General features: G+C 41.9%; 2 protein-coding genes across 5 annotated transcripts in view; one reads left to right on the top strand and one right to left on the bottom strand.

Annotated features, from left to right (window-relative positions):
• The window catches only part of Sdc (Syndecan), a 136,982-nt gene extending 124,163 nt beyond the window's left edge, over window positions 1–12,819 (bottom strand). The window contains exons 1-2 of one of the 2 annotated variants that reach the window (XM_064688018.1): window positions 12,668–12,819; window positions 11,319–11,678 (exon numbers count right to left, since the gene is read on the bottom strand). In XM_064688018.1, coding sequence (XP_064544088.1) covers window positions 11,319–11,438 — 120 coding nt within the window. In that variant the 5' untranslated portion in view covers window positions 11,439–11,678; window positions 12,668–12,819. The remainder of the gene's footprint in view (window positions 1–11,318; window positions 11,679–12,667) is intronic. The other variant, XM_064688019.1, reaches the window with a different exon arrangement.
• A 141-nt stretch (window positions 12,820–12,960) lies between these two features.
• On the top strand, window positions 12,961–19,510 carry Sara (Smad anchor for receptor activation). Of its 3 annotated transcripts, none has more exons than XM_064686394.1 (9): window positions 12,961–13,052; window positions 13,325–13,405; window positions 13,465–14,249; window positions 14,311–15,904; window positions 16,577–16,855; window positions 16,914–17,925; window positions 17,991–18,111; window positions 18,504–18,668; window positions 18,731–19,510. In XM_064686394.1, exons 2-9 carry the CDS (start codon window positions 13,351–13,353, stop codon window positions 18,881–18,883), a joined length of 4,164 nt encoding a protein of 1,387 aa, XP_064542464.1. In that variant the 5' UTR covers window positions 12,961–13,052; window positions 13,325–13,350; the 3' UTR covers window positions 18,884–19,510. The 3 variants fall into 3 exon arrangements, with proteins under 3 accessions (XP_064542464.1, XP_064542462.1, XP_064542463.1); XM_064686392.1 differs by having other exon boundaries at window positions 14,302–15,904; XM_064686393.1 differs by having other exon boundaries at window positions 13,022–13,043; window positions 14,302–15,904.
• The last annotated feature ends 287 nt before the right edge of the window (window positions 19,511–19,797 follow it).

The raw sequence follows: 19,797 nt of genomic DNA, 5'->3' as shown, positions 1-19,797 counted from the left end.
TTGCGCAAAAAATTTTCTCAAGCATCGGAAGTAAATTTGGAAATTTTGCTAGCGCGCAAATTTGCTGAGCAAAAGTCAATTTTGAATAGCCAAATGGAAAAACAACATTCCAATTGCACAGTGTGACCAAATCTATTGCAACGTATGGAATATTATTGACAAATTTTGGAAAGTTTGTGGTGTCAATACGTTTAATTTAATTTAAGAATGTCGTATATACAACAAGAAATATTAACTTAAATTGAGAAAAAATATATGTTATAATTGAATATCGGATGAGATTTGACCGAGTTATAGGGGGGGAAATTTTGACCTATGTCAAAATGAGGATACCAATTTCACATGAATTTTGACCAAAAAAATGTTTGCCAGATTTGGATGCCAAATTGATTTAGAGGTCGAACCATGAATAAAAACGCAAACCTCGTGAAAATCGGATGAGATTTGACCGATTTATAGGGGTAGGAAATCTTGACCTACATATGTCTATATATGTATGTCTGTATAAGATATTTGAGGCTACCATTTTCACTTGAATTTCGACCGAAAATATTGTTACCAGATTTAGATGCCAAATTGATTAAGAGGTCAAACCATGAACAAAGAGCCAAACCTTCTGAAATTCGATTGAGTTTTGACCGAGTTATGGGTATCTAGAGGGAGTGGGAAATTTCGACCTAAAGACTAAAATATTCAGTGCCCAAGACCGTAACTGTATAAAACTCTTCTCTACAATTGCAGTTGCTGGGATTGTTCGTTTCACATAAATACATATATTAGATGATAGAACTTGACAAATCAAGCGTTAATCATCTTTGTGATTCAAGCTATGCGAATCAAAATGATTATTTATTGAAGGCTGATGACAAATCAAGCACAATTTAACATTGTTGTTAGGAATAACAAAACCCGAATTAAACTGACTAAGAGTTAATTACCATATGACAAGGAAGAACATTAATGCTTTAAGAATTGTGACAGTTGACAAACGAAGGAATCTATATAAAACGTAAATCAGAGTTTTTTAAGCTTTTGACCAATTAATAGAACCACAATTTTGGCGGAGGATAGATCTGCATATGTTGGACAGTAAAAGGCTAGAGATACCTCTAAAGTGAGTTATTTTTGGCAATGTGAAAGAAGTTCAAGAAAATATCAAATATTCTTAATTTAATGTCTTTATCTCTTGTAGATTCTAGAATTGACGTGTTCCTGATCTCTTAAAATATTTAAACCCATCTATTTACGATTGAAACATTTGCCATATCAAATCTTTCTGGCAATATATCTATACAATTAAACATTTCAAATTGCCCAATAAACGATATTTTGTGCATTATGCCAGCAATAAATTTATGAGTATGCAATTTATGCGCAACACAAATTTCAATTTTCAAGTCTTTCCGAACTCGTAGCGCTACGCCCCAAGCCCCAAGTTCCAATAAATTGAAACACTTAATAGAAAGCATGCTTGAAACCAAAAAAAAAAAATATATATAGAAAAATCTCTCGAATTGCGTCGAGCCATTGGGGCTTGAGTCATATTTCCGCCGTATATTGATGAAACTCGAATGTCTGCCATGTGTAATAAAGTCGAGAGCACATATATACATACATATGTATACTATATTATCAATCTTAGCTCGCGTGTCTCTCGTTCTCTCGTCTCCTCTCTCTCTCTCTCTCTCTCTCCTCTTGTCTCTCGTCTTGCTCAGTATCAATTCTCTGAGTCAGCAGACGGAAATACAAAACCGTTGAAGACGGGCCCCAAAGCTGAATACGTGACATTATTGAAAGCTCAGCGAGAGAGAGAAAGAGAGAGAGAGAGAGAGAGAGAGAGCTATAGATACCAAAAATTATTTAATGTGATTAAATAAGCATAATTTTATGCAAATATTTACATAAATGGCACAAATGATGAGCTCTTTTTTTGTTGCTAACAATTAAAGCTTCAATGTCGAGGGCGATAAAAAAAAACACAACAACAAACACAAATACAACAACAAACAAAGTCGCCACAAAGTGGAAAAAGACGAATTATGCATAAATTTTAGCGGATTTGCACAAAAATTTATGACGTAGGCGCATACATATATGCAGAGGCGTGGCCAAAAGCAATAAAAACAAAAACAACAAAAGCTTAAACACACACACACACACGCACACATACACGCACACACTCACAATAGCAGATATTTTGAAATATATGCGACATTTGAAAAATTTAGCACGCGCCAAAGAGATCAAAGATAAAATATAAATAACGCAAAATAAAATAAGATCTTATACATAAATATACGTGCACATATTTATTTATTTATTTAATGTGAGCATTTTTAAATTGTATTTTTTACTTTATTTCTTATATTTCTGTGGAATTGTTTAAACTTGAAAATCAAAAATACTCAGCGCTGTACAAATTTTCAAGAGTTCGCCAAATTACTTTTGCTTAAATGAGTTTTTATCTATTATCTTACAGTTTTTTTTATATTTAGTTAACTGAACGAAACAATTGTTGCTTTAAAAGAAAATATCAATATAATTAAAAATTTCAAAAGAAATTAAATACGATTAATTGGTTTTATATGCAAAGTAATAAATAAAAAATTGATTGATAAAAAATTTTCTTTTTAATTTAAATATATGTATACATAAGTATAAAACAAATATGTTAGGATCTAAGAAAAAGTAATCACTTTTTAATATTCCATTTCTTAGAAATCATAAATAATTTCGTTTTTCCTTAGTAATCACTTTTTAATATTCAATTTCTCAGAGATCATAAATAATTTCCTTTATTCTTAGATCCTAACATATATTTTATTTTTGTTGTTTTAAAACGAAATGAGATATTAAAAAGTGATTAATTAATCAAACAAACATTTAATTGCCAGTATAAGTTGCTTTTTATATAAACCTAAAACATATATAGCCTGATCTTGAGGTCTACTACCTGCCAAATATATATTTAATTAAGATAACAATATCTATGCAGAAGTTAAAGTAACTAAATCGTATTTCGCCTTGTTTTAAATGTGTTTCATTTGCGAGGGGCTGAAAGACCCAACTTATTTTATTTGAGATCAGCTCAAGGGCAGTTTTGATGAACTCCCAAAGGAATTTAATCGCAGCTCACCAAAAAAACAAAAACAAACTAATAAAATACGAAATTTGAGTTGAGTTTAAGCCTCGTGTCAATAACCTGGCGGCCAGCAAAAATGAGCAACAGCATCAAGTGTAGAAAAAGAAGAAGATAATGTGGATGCAACCAGCAGCAGCAGCAGCAGCAGCAGCAGCAGCAGCAGCAGCAGCTGTCACGCATGCAACGAAGGCCGTCGGAGAGCAGGCAACTCTGGCAACTCGGGCAACTCTGGCAGCAACAACAAAAGCCAAACTTTTCGACTGCTGCAATCTGTTGCAGACTTTGTTTGCGCCACACCCACATGGCAACCGCCCCCGTATGGCATGGTAATTGTTTTTTGTGTTTTTTTAATACCCTACAAGTTGGGAATTTTTTAAATGGGTATGATATGTTGGTAACCCTATAGAAGTAAGCTGTCATGTTAAAGTTTCCAAGAGGTAAAGTTAGGCTCTTTTGTGAGTGGTTTCTTAAATAACCTACACATTAGAAGAATTGTTTTTTTTTTTTTTAAATATTTATATAGACCCAGAATATATTCGTGTTTATTTGTATACCCTTGCCTAACTATTAATGGAATATGTATCTCCGTCTCCATGCACATATATATACAATAAAAGAAATCTTGAATTATTTACAGGTTATTTCATGGTCATGCAGTCCCGCTTTAAACGCTCTCACATGTGTTTTTTCTCTGTTCGCTTTTTTTTCGTTTGACCGTAATGAGTATTTGGTTTCTGGATGTGTTGCTGCTAAAAGAGCAGCTAGTAGGGACCAAGATGACGATGAGTACAACTTTGCTCAATGGGCGGGGTCCAACGTCATCAACATCATCATCATGATCGTCATCGTCGTTGTCAGGCAAACAATGCTCCCAAGTACAGGAATGACAAGAACGTTCCATTCCATATGCAAACATGGGGCAGCAGCAACTGGCAGCAGCCGGCAACAGTTGCCTCCGCCCTTCCTCTGGCTCCTCATCTTTGCTGCCTTTTTCCCTATGGCCCATGGCCCAGCAGCTGTGCTGAGTCCAAGCGTAGCGACCTACGCGCGTTTTTGTGGGCGTTTTCAGACGCGCGCTCGATATTGAAACAGCGAAAATTGCAATTCCAATTGGAATTTGAGCAAGTGTGTGTGAGCATGAGTGTGTGTGTATTTGTGCGTGTAATCGGAAGTTGAAATCGAATCGGAAATGGTAAACAAGCAATTGCAAGAGCTAAGCTCAAAACACTTTGCAACTCTTCGGATGTAAATCAGATGAAATGGGTGAAAGATGTTTAAAGAGAAGAGAAGAAGAAAGCTATTGCAGATATCGAAATTTCAATGAATGAGATTCAAAAGATCGTGATTTTATATATAAAGTTTTTAAGATCAAAATGCTTTTAAGCCAAATAACAAATTGGATACAGCGACACAGAACTTAACACTCTTCAGTTCCTCTTCTTCTTATAATTCTCTCAGTATCTCTCATACTCAATAATGTTACAGAGCGTGTTAATGTTAATGTTACAGAGCGTCTATATGTTAATATTTATGTTAAAGTGACTGAATGGCAATGTTACATGGACTGAGTGATGTACATACATATATATGTGTATATGTATATGAGTGTGTATGTATGAATGTATGTATATATGTATGTGTATAGGTATGTATGTATGTATGTATGTATGCAAGTATGTATATACGTATGCATTTATGGATCTATGTATATCTATGTTGATATTTAACACATTTTAATAATTTCTTTATCCGTTGGACAAATAAAAATTAAAGTTTTATATAGAAACGAGAAGCGATTAAATAATTTTGTAGCAGTTCTTAGGAACTGAATCCGTTTTTACTATATTTTCAGTTGTATCCAGTGTCTAATTCGGATTATCTTTAAACAATAAAATAAATACTATGTCATCTATTCATTATATATATTAGTATAAACGGGCCTACATTTCTAACTTAATATATAGTCCACAATATAGACATATCAGCTGCACATTATTGAAACAGAAATGATCTCATTTACTTGAACAAACAGCTAATTAATCATTAAATACGTATTTTGATTTAAATAAAGCATTTATTATTGCTGATTTCAGATTTCGCTTGAATCGCAATTGTGACCATATGACCTTAAACTCTGATAACAATTTTTTTATATTATTCTAATTTATTTATTTATTTTTTTTTTACTTTTTGTTTTTCATCAAATTAATTAGTTTGTGTATTTGTTCAAGAGAATTTTTAAGGGGTTTTTTTACATTTTTTGTAATAAAAAACGTAAACGGAAATTAGCCCGCCGGCTGGCGAAAAAGGAATTCAAAAGGTTTTTGCTTGGGCAAATTAAAATGAAACCAAGTACATATAGAAATATATTTATAGATTTTTTGTTATACTCTCAGCCGAAAAATCAAAGTTTTCACAAGAGAAATTCCTAAAATATTACTCGATATTATTATACACAGTGTACAGTAAATGAAAAATTAGCCAATAAAAATATTGTTTAAAATTATGAGCCACAGGCATCTCACAGGAAAACCTCAAGTGAAAACATTCAAAAATGGAATTTTTTTCTGCTATTAAACAATAAAGTATAAATTTGAATGTGTAAACAAATTGCATGGGGGAACGTGTTTATGTTTGAGTCAAAGAATTTGCGTGGGCGTTTGCGTGGGTAATCAACAAATATACGGATTGAGAGAGAGAGAGAGAGAGAGAGAGAGAGAGAGAAGCATGGCACAAAATGTGCAGCAAACAACAAACCAAAATGGAAAGAAGCCACAAAAAGACACGGGAATTAAAATGAGCAGCAGCTGAAAACTGTGTGAAAAGTTGATTGGAAAAGCATCGAAAACATCAAACAAAAATAGTGAAAACGAAACAAACAAAAATAATACCGCATAATTATACAAGTATGCAAGTGCGTGGGCTTATCTGTGTGTGTGTGTGTGTGTGAGCGTGTCTGTGTGTGCGAGAGTTCAAACTGCAGCTGTCTCAGCTGCAGCGTGGGCTGCTAACTCTTTTTTTTTTTTTAGTATTGTTTGCTTACGGCTTACGTTTTCCATGTTAATGATATGCAAACACAAACACAAAGCCGAAAAGTAAAAATAAAATAAAATAGCAAAAATACAACAACAATAACGACACACACAGGAAATACGCGCCATATACAACAGCAGGGGCAAAAGGGCTGTCAAAGCGAGAGAGTGAGAGAGAGCGCACGAGAGGAAGCAACAGAAATTAGCAAAACAAAAAAAAAAAAACATTTTACGCGCGATTTGCGTCAATGAGAAAAGGCCACAAAGACAAACCAATTGAGGAGCTGTGTGTGGGGCGTATTTGTGTGTGTGTAAGTGTGCGTGTCTGTGCGTGTATGCAAGTGTGCGTGTGTGCTGCTATTTTTTTGCAATTAAAACACAAAAATAAACTCAATGCGCAGTAAACAAATCAAGTGTAAATTATATAGAAGTGGAATGAGCAGAATTTATACACATGCCATATGCCCGGCCATTGAACAAAGAAAATGCAGTTAATATATTAACCTAAAAATACTTGCACATTCACATGTACATACATATAGCACAGCGCAGAGGAAACAGCTACTAAAATCCGCAGTGGGACAACAAAAATAAAAATTTTTTAAAACCAATAAAGCAGTAAAACATACGACACATACATGCATACAAACAAGCACGCACGCACGCATGTATATTGCAAGAGCTAAAAAGAGAAGGAGCGCGATAGGAAGAGGCGTCGAGCACAGAGATACAACTTGTCGCAAGCAAACCGCAAAATGAAACAAGCCCAAGTCGAACATGTGAAACAGCAACAACAACAACAACGACAATGAAAAGCGGCAACAACGCATGATTATTGACATTGCGTTACCCTTCTTGCAGGCAGCGACGGACGGCGACGGCGACGGCAGCAGTTCAATCTGCTTGTTTGGTCTGTCTACGCTCGGGTCTTGAAACTGCCGGCACGGCCTGGTCTGGCCCTGCCTCCGCCTTTGCCATGACTGTGTGTTGTTTACCTCAGCAGAAACTGAAATTCAACCAAAGCAAAACGAGAGCCAACCAACAACAACAGCAACAACAAGCAGCAACAGCCCTCAACTTCGCTGCTCGCGTCGCTGCCACTGACGCTGACGCTGCTGTTGGAGCTACACAAACTCCACCACGCCGCGCCGTCGTTTGTCGCTGTCTTCTTTTCTTCAACTTTGTCTGCTGCCTACCAACACCGACTCACACACACACAAACTCACACATTTACATTTTATGCTCGTTTACTGCTGTGTTGTGTTTATTTCGCCGCCTGCACACACATTTTTATGCTGTACCTCGCTCGCTCTCTTACAACGCTCTCTCTCTCTTTCGCTCTGTTGTAATCGCGCCCTCACATTTCGACTGTTGCCTGGTGCGCGGGTGCCGCAAATGTTTTTGCTTTTGGTTTATTTGCGGCAACCCTTTGGGTTTTGTTGCAATTGCCTTTGCTTTTATGTTGTCTTGACATGTAAAAATTTACTAATTGGATTTTGTTTTTATGCACATGTCAGACAACATGTGTAATTGATCCGTACAAGCGCTCTCTCACACACGCGCTCTCTTAAGCGCTTGCTCTTTGACTCGCTGACTGACATTCGCAACGTGATCTTGTTTTTTTTTGTGTGTGTGTGTGTGTGCGTGTAGGTGATTACTATGCTTTTTGTAATTATCTCGCGTTTGTGTAATACGTTTCCATCATTGCATTTTGCGCTGATTATCTGTGGGGATTTTCAATTGAACTGAGATTAAAGGGCAATGAAAACAGAAACTGTACAGTTCGTGTGCGTATGTGTATGCTGCATTGGAGCCGTTGTTGACATTTGCAAAATACATTTTAAAAGAAAAAAAAGCGCTGTTGATAACATCTTGACATTAACAGCGACGACGACGCCATCAGCCAAGTCTACTGCGTTTACGTTTTCGTCGTCAATGAGCGCGACGCCAGCGAAGGTGAGAGCTAGTAGCAAAGTGCAAGCAGCAAAAACTGCTTATTAAATGCAAGACGAGTGTACATAGCAACACACAGAAACCAAACACACACGCGCACAATTGAGTAATTGAGACGAGCGTGCGAGTGAAATAGCCGCAACTGGTATTGGTATAGGTGTGTAATGAGTGAGAATGAATTAAGTGTTGTTAAGCTGATGTGTTAGCCGTAAGAAATGTATATTTATTAGCCAAGCTGCTAAAATTTACTCAAAATAATAGTGACGTCAGCATGTCCAACAGCTGACTTCGCTACCTGCATGTTATCATGTACAGGCCTAGCATCGGGAAGGCCAAAAATGAAAATAAAATAAACCCACTATATTGACAATATAAGCCACTTTATCGCTGTGCGTTCGTGTCTGGCCCAAACAAATGCCTTCCCGGAAATCCATAAACACAAGCACATAAACAGACCGTTGCACAGCACGTGAAGATGTGCCAAGGATGAGCCAAATCCGCATTACCCGCGGCTGGTCACCTCTTAACGCACTGTAATTTTGTAACTCTCTCTCCCACTACTCGAACGTGCGTTCTCACTCTCCCGCATTGTGTCGCTCGCGCTCAATGTCACGAACACGACACATGCCAATAATGCTAATGAGCGCAAATGCGTAAACGAGCCAAAAACAAAACTTTGTATAGTGGGTGTGGAAAGAAGCAGCTGGCTGCGGCGTTAGCTGAGCATCTCCCCCCCCCCCCCCCCCCTCAAACGCTAGGCCATATGTGTGTGTGAGTCTTTGTGTTTTTGTCTGGCGGCTTTCGCACACAAATCATTACATTATCCTGCACACTCAAAAACTCTGACCACACTCGAACTCTTGCTCGCTCTCTCTCTGCTTGGTTGGCTGCCTGCTTGTAGCTCTTCATCAGGTTTACTGTGCACGTTCTTAAAATGTTTTTGGCGAGGAGTAGCATAAGCAACAACAAGAAGAACAACAACTGCAAAGAAAAGCAGAAGCAGCAGATGAAGAGCTTCAGCCATAACCGCAACTTGGCCAATTTTGGCAAAAACAAGTGACAAACAGACAAAAAGGAGAACGCAATGGAACGGGCGAGACTGGACCGGACCGGAACGATAAACAAGACAACTACAACAATAACAGCAACAACAACAACAAGAGCAGCAGCAGCGCCTAGTGATGGGCGCTTAGTGGTCGAGTCGAAACGGGCCAATGTACTATTTATGTGCATGAGAGTGTGTGTGTGTGTGTGTGTGTGTGTGAGTTGTGTGTGCACATTTTGGGCCAATAAGTCACACAAACAGTGAAACAAACAAACAAACAAAACTGGCTACTGCAATTGGCAACAGCCGGATGCCTTTTGCCAACACTTTGGCAAACGATCAACGCTCACAAGGAGAAGGAGAATGAGGAGAAGGAGAAGAAGCAGATGAAGCATAAGTCGCTTATGGGCAATGCGTATGCGAGTGCAACATTCATCACCGAGCAACGTACACACACACACGCACACACACACATTCGCACACACGCACACATGTTGCCATATTTATGCGCTGCAGCATTGCAGACGCTTTTAATGTCTTTTTACAGCATCTTCCACTCTTCATTATCGTGTCATCAATATGGAAAGAACAATTGCAATGCGAAATGCGAAATGCTAGCGTTGCCAGACGGCCAAAGTTTTCATTGTTACACAAAGACAAATACATATCTAGCCAGATGGATATATGCACACATACACATGCATACAAACGCACATACATTGATTAGTTTGCGGCAGAGTTCAGAGATTTCTCTGTTATTTTGCATACTAAGTGGCAAATGCCAAAAGCGAGTGAGAGAAAGAGAGAGAGAGAGATAGTGAAAAAGAGACAGCAGCTGGCAATGCAATAAGCAAACCTCAAGCCGCAAACAACAGCTTGCGATGCACCTGGCTAGGCGAGCGGGGGCAAAGCGGGGGCGACGCCAGGTGCGAAATAGGCGGTCAACTTGAGGTTAAAGCAGTTCATAATCTCAAGAAATTGAATTCAAACTATCGACTATGAGAGGAAATTTCATAACAATCAAATGGGAAAACAAGCAAAACTCTAAATGGAATGATTGAATGTGGTTAGTCGACCAAGAGACACCCTGTAAACGGCAGTACAATGGATTAGTAGTAAGCTAAGCATGTCGTTGACTATGAAACACCCTGTAAACAGTAGAACAATGTATTATGAGTTATGACGCAGATGCAGGACAATTTGAACAATTAGCTTATGGAGAAACTAAAATTGTCCTTTTTATAGTTTTGCTCAAAATTAAATCATTTTTGATTATTATTAAAAGCGCTATTTTAGACCCAGGCACCAAAACCCCGAAGGACTCCTGAAATATTCAAAATCTGGCAGCTCTCGCAGCGAGTATTTCCTAGGAAAAACAATTCGCATTCCAAGAACAGAAGGCACATATGTAGATTGTTTTATTTATCAAGGAAAATACTTGTTTTTCAACGTTCGTGATAATTTAATTATTTACGCTGTACCACATCAAATTTACATAAATAAAAAATAACTAAAATCGACTGAAACTAATTCAGGTTGAATTCCTAATGAATTCTTAATTACTCAAAAGTTAGCCTCAAAAAAATATAGCACGATAATTAAAAATCGATCAGGCGTATTTTTCAAATATTACCATTAAATTTGTATTAAGATTAATTGCAGAACATGAATTTTATTAAAATTTATTATTATAGTGCAATTTTTAAGGGAGAGAAAAATATAACTTCAGATGATGGTAAAATATATAAAAAAAAAAAATTAATAATAATAGATGATTCTGAATTGCGCTCAATTCCAATTTTTAAAACCCCAATTTATCCAAACCAATAAAAAAGTTTTAAAAAATATGAAAATCGATAGTTTGATATCGATATTCGATAAAAAATAAAAATGTTAGGTTAACAGCAAAAGAGATACAGCTCTGTTATCCTAGCGATCTCTTGTGTTCCAGCCTCTTTTAGTTCTTATCATGCTATATTTAGAAATTTTGTGCAAGCAATGTTTTATTTAAACTCAATTCTGTCAAAATTATCTTACCACAACGTTCTACTCCTACTTTACCATTCCCACTTTACTATACCCACTTTAATTGCCAACAGATTAAGATCTGGTGTTCCATTTCCGCTTAATTTCAATTGGCACTTACCTCTTCAGCTGCTTGGGTGGCGGCTACCAGCAGAGCTAGCAGCAGAGCTGAGACCAGCATCCATTTACCGTTGCTGGACAACGGCGACGTCAGCTGCGCAGTTTTCAGCTTTGATTTCATTTTACTAGCGTGGGTGATGGCGGCGTTGTTGTTATTGCTGTTGTTGTTGTTGTTGTGTTGTTGCAGCCGCAGCAGTTGTCGAGAAATTGATTCCAGATTTGTTTATATAGCGGCGATTGGCAGCATAAAGAGCTTAGCAAAAACGATTTCTTGAATTCAATTGCGTTTGTTCAGATTTTTAAGAAATTTGTGTATATTCTTTTGTATACTTTGTAAATGCAATTTAGAAACTGGTACACGCTGATCAATAAAAATAAATTAAATAAAACACGCGTTTAAAATTTGATTTATGCTTTCATATAAATGCAGAGACACAGGCACTGAAACATTTTGGCAATGAAACAAGCATTCGCGATTTATCAATTGAATTTCAAACAAAACGCGTATAAAAACAATTCAATTGCGCGCTGCGAGCATGTGTGTGTGTGTGCAGCAGATAGTGTATGTGGTGAGAGAGAAAGAGAGAGACTATTATCAATAACACATTTATTCATTTAATTTTCAATAATTAACAGCAATTTTTAGTGCGCGCGCGGCTAAATCAAAGCAACTAACGGCAGAGGCGGAGGCGGGTGGGAGGTGTGCGCGAGCAGAGCGCAAAAGAGAATAAACAACAAGATTACTGCACGAAGCAGCTGGCTAAAGACACAGCCAGAGAGACAGACGCAACAAAACAAAAATGATAAAATGAGACAGCGGAGCGACAAGAGCGCAACCAAAAGGTGCCAGCAGAAGCAGCAGCAGCGAATGGCTGCCTGAGCGTGTTGCGTTTGTGTGTGTGTGTGTGAGTGTGTAACACTCGCCTGTGTGTGTGGGCTGACAGTGTAGGTGAGCATAGAACTAAATTACAATGGCAGCAAACACATAAATATAACAAAAAAATTTAAATGCTTTTGCATTTAAATGTGTGAAATGAAAACGTTTTTAGCTGCAATTTGTTTTGCGTAGAGGGCGCTTTAACTTGATTTTCCGCCCACCATACACACCACTACCTACACGCAAAGACAACTCATACACACACACACACACAAACAAACACAGTCGCGCTCGTCGCGTACACACACACACACACACACATACAGTGAGAGACACAGTTCATAGCGGTGGCGGCTTCTTTATGTTTTTCTTCTTTTACTTTTGCTTGTTTGCGTTTGCTTCACTAAACGAAATATTTCATTTATTTTTGGCTTGTATTTCGACCGAATTAAACCGATTGCATTGATGAGCACCTTATTTATTTAATTGCACGTTGTATGCCGCATTATTTATTACAATTACAACAAATTCGTTGTAATAAATTGTTAAATTTCTTTACACTTGAACTGACAACGCGCAATAATCCCGCGTCCGACACCTTCGACGGTTTTTTTTCGACTAATGTTAACGTGCTATGTTAACTAACAGCGTCTGCAGTAGCTGGGCTGACCATGCTTCACACTTTTGGTATTACTAAAATAACCTTAAAAATACCAAAATGCATGCAAGTGCATGGTGCTTAACATAGCTACTCATCTGCAGTTGTCGTTTATCCTTTATCGCAATACGGTCACACTGCTCTCCCATTTCGAACATATTTTGCAAGAAAAATTAAACAAAAAGAAGTGGGTAAATAAGGTAATTCCAATAATTTTCGACCGAAAATGGATGTGCAGTGTAAGCGCTGATAAGGCAATTGACTGACAGCCAACGCAACTCGCATCTATTAGCGCTGTGAATCATAATTTGCCCTCTTGTCTTGTTTTTGCGTCTCTGCTGGGAACGTTCGTTCCCCCCCAGCAATTCCAATAGCCACCCCCCCGTCCGCCCGACCGCCCGCCCTCGCACTTTGCGAAAAATTTTCACCCAAAACAAGCTGCTCTTAACGTCTATTACGTCTTTCGTTTCAGGCTTAAATGCTAGCTGACTAGTTACTATGGATCTGGTGGACATCGATCAGGTCCTGGACAATCTGGAAGCTGAGCTTAAAGGTGCGCGCACTCCCACCTGCCTCTAACGGTGCACATTTATTGACAATTAACTTTTGCAGCGGACGAGCAGCTGAGCCGCAATGCAACGGCCGCGGCGGCTACTGTAAACGTGGGCGGCGAGTCACGCCCCATGGGCGACGGCAGCGCGGGCGCAGCCAAAAACTTTGTGGGCGTCTCTCAGGTGTTCAACAGCCTCAACGATTACCGCAACAATGTGCAGTCGCTGGCCACGGAGCTGCAGGCGCACGAGAGCTACGACTGGACGGCGGAGGGGCAGGCAGCCCGGGCAGCGGAGCAGGAGGAGCAGCAGCCGGAGCAGGAAGAGTATGAGGAGGAGGAGGAGGAGCTGGCCCGGCACGAGGACATCAACAAGTTTAGCGAGTCGCATGCCAAGCAGCTGAAGGAAGGCGATGAGCTGAACGTCTCGACCGAATCGCTGACCACCTCCTCCTGTTCCACCTTCTCCTCGGGCCCGTCACCCGGCGCTGTGAGCAACTCGGACGAGCAGGAGCTGAGCACGCCACCCGAAAGCGAAAAGCCCAGCGCTCTGGAGCTGCCGCCCAAGGCAAACAGCGAGCCGGCGCCGGAGTCGCAGCAGCAGCAGCAAGTGGCATCGACTACTGCTGTGGAGGATCTGGCCACGGGTCTCTCCTCCATATCCATTACCAATACCAACACAACCGATTCGCAGTCAATATTGCCCTGTGAAGTGACTGCCTCCTCGGCTCTGGGCAAAGTGCTCAACGAACTGTCCGAGGAGACCAGCACGGAGCTGGACACGCAGAGCCAAGCGCGTGTTGCCGCCGACAAGGACATGGACACAGACACGGACATTCTGCCAGCGGTGAGTGTGTGTGCAGTAATATCCAATCTAAACCTAATCCTCAATTTGCTAGCTGCCTCAGGCCAAGACGTTGACAGCTCAGGAGGAGCAGCAGCAGCAGCTGCAGGCGGAGCAGCAGCCGCAGCAGCAGGCGGAGCTGGCGGCCAAGCGCAGTCAGCCGCTGACCTTCTGCTCGACCATGGATGAGATCTCGGACACGGAGCTGGACAGCATGCTGCAGGAGGTTGAGGTGGACATTGAAGAGGAGTCAGAGCCAGCTGCTACCTCCAGCTCCTCCTCCGAATCCTGTCAGCAGCAGATACACCAAATGATTCAGGTCGATGACGACGACGATGACGACTTGGATGATGACGACGAGGATGATGACGACGAGGATGATGACGACGAGGATGACGACGACGATGACGATGACGGCACCACCGAATCGCCAGTCACTGAGGAGGAATCTGTGCGCATACTCTCCGAGCAGGAGACCAACTCGGCGGATCAAATGAATGTGGACAACTTCTCGCAGGCATCCACTGTTGAATTCGCCGAGCTGCGCGCACAAGAGGCGGCGCCAGTCGCAGCTGCCGAGGAGCTGCCCTCATCTTTCAGCAGCACGGCCAGCGATACGGATTCCTTGTCTGGCCGCAAACTGGAGGATGACGAGGTGGAGCAGGAGGCGAGCGTCGGCACGGATGCCCTGGAAACGCAGGAGCAGCGACCGCAACGTCCGCAGACGCTGGATCTGAACGGCGGCTACCAGACGAATGCGGGCCAGACGCCGCCGCCGGGCGCCGAGCAGGCGGCGGATCAGTCAGAGCTGCAGTCGAATGCTGCAACGGCGCCTGCAGCTGGCGCAGAGGACGCGGATGACGACAGTCCCATCTATGAGGCCGTCGGCTACAGTGATCCGCACGCGAATCTGGGCAAGGTGCCGCCCATCTGGGTGCCCGACAACATGGCCGGCCAGTGCATGCAGTGCCAGCAGAAGTTCACCATGATCAAGAGGCGGCATCATTGTCGCGCCTGCGGCAAGGTCCTCTGCTCCGTTTGCTGTTCGCAGCGGTTCCATCTGGAGTTCGCCAATGAGCCGGAGTCGCGGGTCTGCGTGCAATGCTTCATGATACTCACCGAACGGCAGGCCAACGGCGGCGTCTCCGATATGTTTGCGGGCGCACCGCCGGCTGCGCTGCCGCCGACGCCGATGCGTTCGCCCAATCCAAATAATCCCATGGAGTATTGCTCAACCATACCGCCGCATCGTCAGGTGGCTGCCGCCGGCGCACCGCCGCCCAGCGTCATTGTGCCCGTGGGCGTGCTGAAGAAGACCGACGGCAGCTCCTCGAACTCCAGTTCCGACAGCAAGAAGGGGCGCAAGCGCAAGAGCGTCATGTTCAGCGATGGCATTGCCCCCGGCAGCGAGCTGGCCAGCACCATGGAGCAGCAGTGGGGCGAAGCCAAGCAGGCGCGTCGCGGCCTGCTGCGCAGCAACAGCGGCGCCGGCCAAAAGCCGCCCACGCCCGGCGCCAACAGCAGCAGCAGCGGCGCCAGCGCAAGCAGTATTGACAATACCATGGGTCTGGTCGCGCAGCTATTCCGTGGCTCCATACCGCCCAGTGCGGCGGCGGCAACACTTACAGCGGCCTCAGCGGGCAGCCATTCGTCAAGCGGTAAGTCGTGCAGAGTTCGCCACATTGTGCTTAAATGACACTTGCTTAAAGTGCAAGTAAAGTAAGTTAGGAGAGTAAAGCTTCAGATGAAGCTGGAGTGTTGTTAAAGATTTGTAAATTTAAGCTTCCAGTCGAAGTGGCTAGGGAATAGTATATATTGTTCCCTATTGGAGCAGATCTGAAGGCCGAAAAAACACTAGGCATAATATTTGAGGCAAGAATTGAGTTTAAAATAGGAAATTATGTTAAATTTCTCGTTATTAAACTGTGTAAGAAAATACATAATTTATAGAGCTGTAAAACCGATCATTTTCCTTCAGCACCGACTTTCTATGCGATTCTCACGACTATGAAAAATACTATCTATAGGAAGAATTGAGCTTAAAATAGGATATTAAATTAAATTTCTCCAATTATAATTCTGTGTATGAAAATACGTAATTTATGTGCCTTGGAAACTGATTACTTTCCTTATAAAATGCCCGCCGCCTTTCTATGCGATTCTCAAGACTAAAAAATACTTTATTTAAATTTATATCGCTTCTTATAAAAAGAGTCTTAGTTGCTTCACGCTTTCGCTTTCTCTCCCTCTATCTATCGCTCTCTTCATTAAATATCGCCTTTCTACGTAATTCTCAAACATTTATGATATGTTTGCTTTTCTTCTTTCAGCTGGTCGCAATACAGCGCAAAGCTCGCCGCGTCGCAAGGCGGAGCCGCAGCGTTCCCGCAAATTGCCGCCCAGCGATGCTCAGGGCTGTTTCATACCCTACGAGGAGAACGCCCTGCCCCCCATCTGTGTGAGCAGCAGCGGCAGCAGCAGCAACAGCATCTGTGATGTGGAATACAAGGAGGTGCGCAACGATGCGGATCTCTTGGAGCGTTTGCAGCGCGAGACGCTCAAGTTCATTGTGAAGAACAATTTCTATGTGCTGGTCAAGGTGGTCAACAGTGAGTATCCCATTCGAGCCCTTCTTTAAGCTGGAGCTCATCTTTAAAATTCTTGCAGTGAGTTGCTGCATGAATCGGTGGGTGCTCAACTTTACCACATCGGGTCTGCATCATGTGGGCAACGATGAGCTGATCATATTGCTGGAAATCAAGCCGCCGCCAGCAGCTGGCGGTCCGACAGTGCCGCGTGACATATTCCAGCATCTGTACGAGGTATATGTGGAGGCAGAGCATGCACGTTCCAGCACCCAGGAGCTGGCCTTTACCAGTCCACGGAGCGCCAACTTTCTGGGCTCGCGCGAGCACGGCGGCTTCATCTACATCAGGCCGACGTATCAGTGCCTGCAGGGCGTCATTGTGCCGGAGAATCCGTATCTGGTGGCTGTGCTAATCCATCGGCATGAGGTGCCCTGGGCCAAGGTGTTGCCGCTCCGGCTTATACTGCGCCTGGGCGCACAGTATCGCTACTATCCTTGCCCGCTGATCTCGGTGCGCAATCGTGAGAGTGTCTATGGGGAGATAGCCCAGACAATTATCAATTTTCTGGTGGATTTTCGCAACTATACGTACTCCCTGCCGGCCATACGTGGCCTCTACATACACATGGAGGAGCGGCAGACGACGGTCATAATACCACGCTATCGCCAGACCGATGTCATCAAGGCAATCAACAATGCCACGGATCATATACTCGCATTTGCCGGCAACTTCTCGAAAGTTGCCGATGGTCATTTGGTTTGCATGCAGAACATCAACGATGATCGGTCGGAGATGTATGCCTATTCGACGCAGGCAATCAATATACAGGGCCAGCCCAGAAAGATAACGGGCGCCAGTTTCTTTGTGCTCAACGAGGCGCTCAAGAGCAGCAGCGGCCTGTCCGGCAAGTGCAGCATTGTCGAGGACGGGCTCATGGTCCAAATTATGCCAGCCAAAATGGAGGAGGTGCGTCAAGCCCTCCGCAATCAAACGGATATCGACATTGTCTGTGGGCCCATCGCGGCCACCGAGGAGCAAAGCGAAATTGTCAGCATCAAGTGGGTGGATAATGATCGCGAGATCAATGTGGGGTGAGTTGTCAAATAGTTTTCGAGTCTCTCAACTATTCTAATTTATATTTTCTCATGTTTTGCAGCGTCAAGTCGCCCATAGATGACAAGCCCATGGATGGTGTGGCCAATATGCGTGTGCATGCCAGCTTTAACTATTCCAATACCAATTATGCGATACGTTTGAGCGATATTTTTATTGTCAAAGTGCGTAACATGATTATTTAAGAAGCTTTCAAAGCACATTAGATGCGGCTAGGGAGCTTAATTGCACTTCAAAACAGCTTAAAGCTCTTCAATCTGATAATGTCTATAATTCAGCTTCATTTTCTGTATATAAACAAACTCTAAGAACTCAAGCTTTAATTAGCTTCTGTATTTCTTGCTTGATATTAAATGCAGCAGTGAAAAGAAACTATTAAAGCTCAAAATGCGCTTTATAGTATAGCTTTAAAAAGGCTTCTAGCTGATGGGTATCAATTAAGCTCTCTTAAATCTCAAAGCTTACATTTGCTGCATTCAAAGAAGTTTGCTTAAAGCTCATATTTCCTAACAAGTTTAAACCTTAGCTCATATTTGTCTGCTCTTTCGTTTGACAGTGCGAGGATTGGTATGCCACAAATGGCACCAACTATGCGGACATCACGCGCATCGCCGAGCAGCTGGCCAGAAGCGCTTCAATGGCGCTGTTACCATTCCTAGATCTACTCGCCGCAGCGGGCATCAATAAGCTGGCACTGCGAGCCACGCTGGACCAGGAGAACGTAAGCTCAACCACAATCTAGCCACATAATTAGCTGATAACTAATATATGTTCAATTTTTAGGTCGGCTATGAGGCGGGCGCACGCGGTGCCAAGTTGCCACCGATTTATATGAATGCGCTCGATAATCATCTGATAGCCACGCTGCATGGCGAATCGTCTGGCATTCAGGATCCTATCATATTGGAGCTAGTTTTCTATATATTAAACGCCTAAAAATGCAATTATCTCGCTGGAGCCTGTGTGCAATTGCTGGTACTAGTACTTTATGGAAACCCCCCGCCCCGCTGCCCTACCGGAACCTCACTCCCCCGCAGAATGGAACAGATAATAATACTACAATACAGCTGAATAATTTCATAAATTTCTAACCACGCCTCTAGCTACGTAAGCCTATAAAGTGATCATATGTGTTGCTACCCCGCCCCCAGCTTATCGTTAAACGTATTCTCCGCCGGCTGCAATGGGATCGTTTGATGGCGCAGTTACTGTGTATATATAATTAGTACATGATAAAAATATATATATCATCGGTGTTTTGTTTGTTTTTATCCCTCTCGCTCTCGCCTACCGTCCCCTTGACGAGCCGACGCAAACATAATTGTTATTTTCAATGTTTGTATAATAATCTGTGACAGCGTTTGGCAGCCTTTTCACATTCAAAACTGTTTTTATTTTTCTCGACCTTGTATTGTAAAATCAAAACGTTTTTTCATATATATGTATATTGTTTGCGATTGTCGAAGCAACATAAAAAAAAAACATATTTGTATATGATGTTCTTTATTGTATCCCTGTATATTTTCGATTTGAATATAAATAACGACTATATAACTGTTAAAATCAGTTTGTGTTTGAAATGTGCTGAAGGCCTTATTGTACTTTTATCCAAAACCCTTTGGGAATTATACGACTTTTATAGATGTCTACACTGCAATTGGACATGGGAACAATCAGTGCAAAACTGATTTTTCTTATCTTTTTATTTAGTTCAATAAACATTTCAAGCATTATAGCCTCGCATGTTAAAACAATTTGAGAATTATAATCAAAAATCATTTGAAACTAATCTCTTGCCTGTTATTTATTTTGAATGAACCTTAACCCACAAAGTGAAACGCAATTTTGGT

The sequence above is a fragment of the Drosophila montana genome, unplaced genomic scaffold, assembly GCF_035044405.1.
Source record: "Drosophila montana isolate Dmon_TW-CO22-7 unplaced genomic scaffold, ASM3504440v1 contig_3200_1, whole genome shotgun sequence".
Taxonomy (NCBI): domain Eukaryota; kingdom Metazoa; phylum Arthropoda; class Insecta; order Diptera; family Drosophilidae; genus Drosophila; species Drosophila montana.
This window is presented reverse-complemented; position numbering and strand designations above follow the sequence as displayed.

What these genes read in the sequence shown, in the direction of transcription:
- Sara (XM_064686392.1), top strand. Translation starts at nt 13,351, where the DNA reads ATGGATCTGGTGGACATCGATCAGGTCCTGGACAATCTGGAAGCTGAG. An exon ending in ACACGGACATTCTGCCAGCG is followed by an intron (nt 14,250 to 14,301) that starts GTGAGTGTGTGT and finishes TCAATTTGCTAG; the next exon opens with CTGCCTCAGGCCAAGACGTT. An exon ending in GCGATATTTTTATTGTCAAA is followed by an intron (nt 18,112 to 18,503) that starts GTGCGTAACATG and finishes TTCGTTTGACAG; the next exon opens with TGCGAGGATTGGTATGCCAC.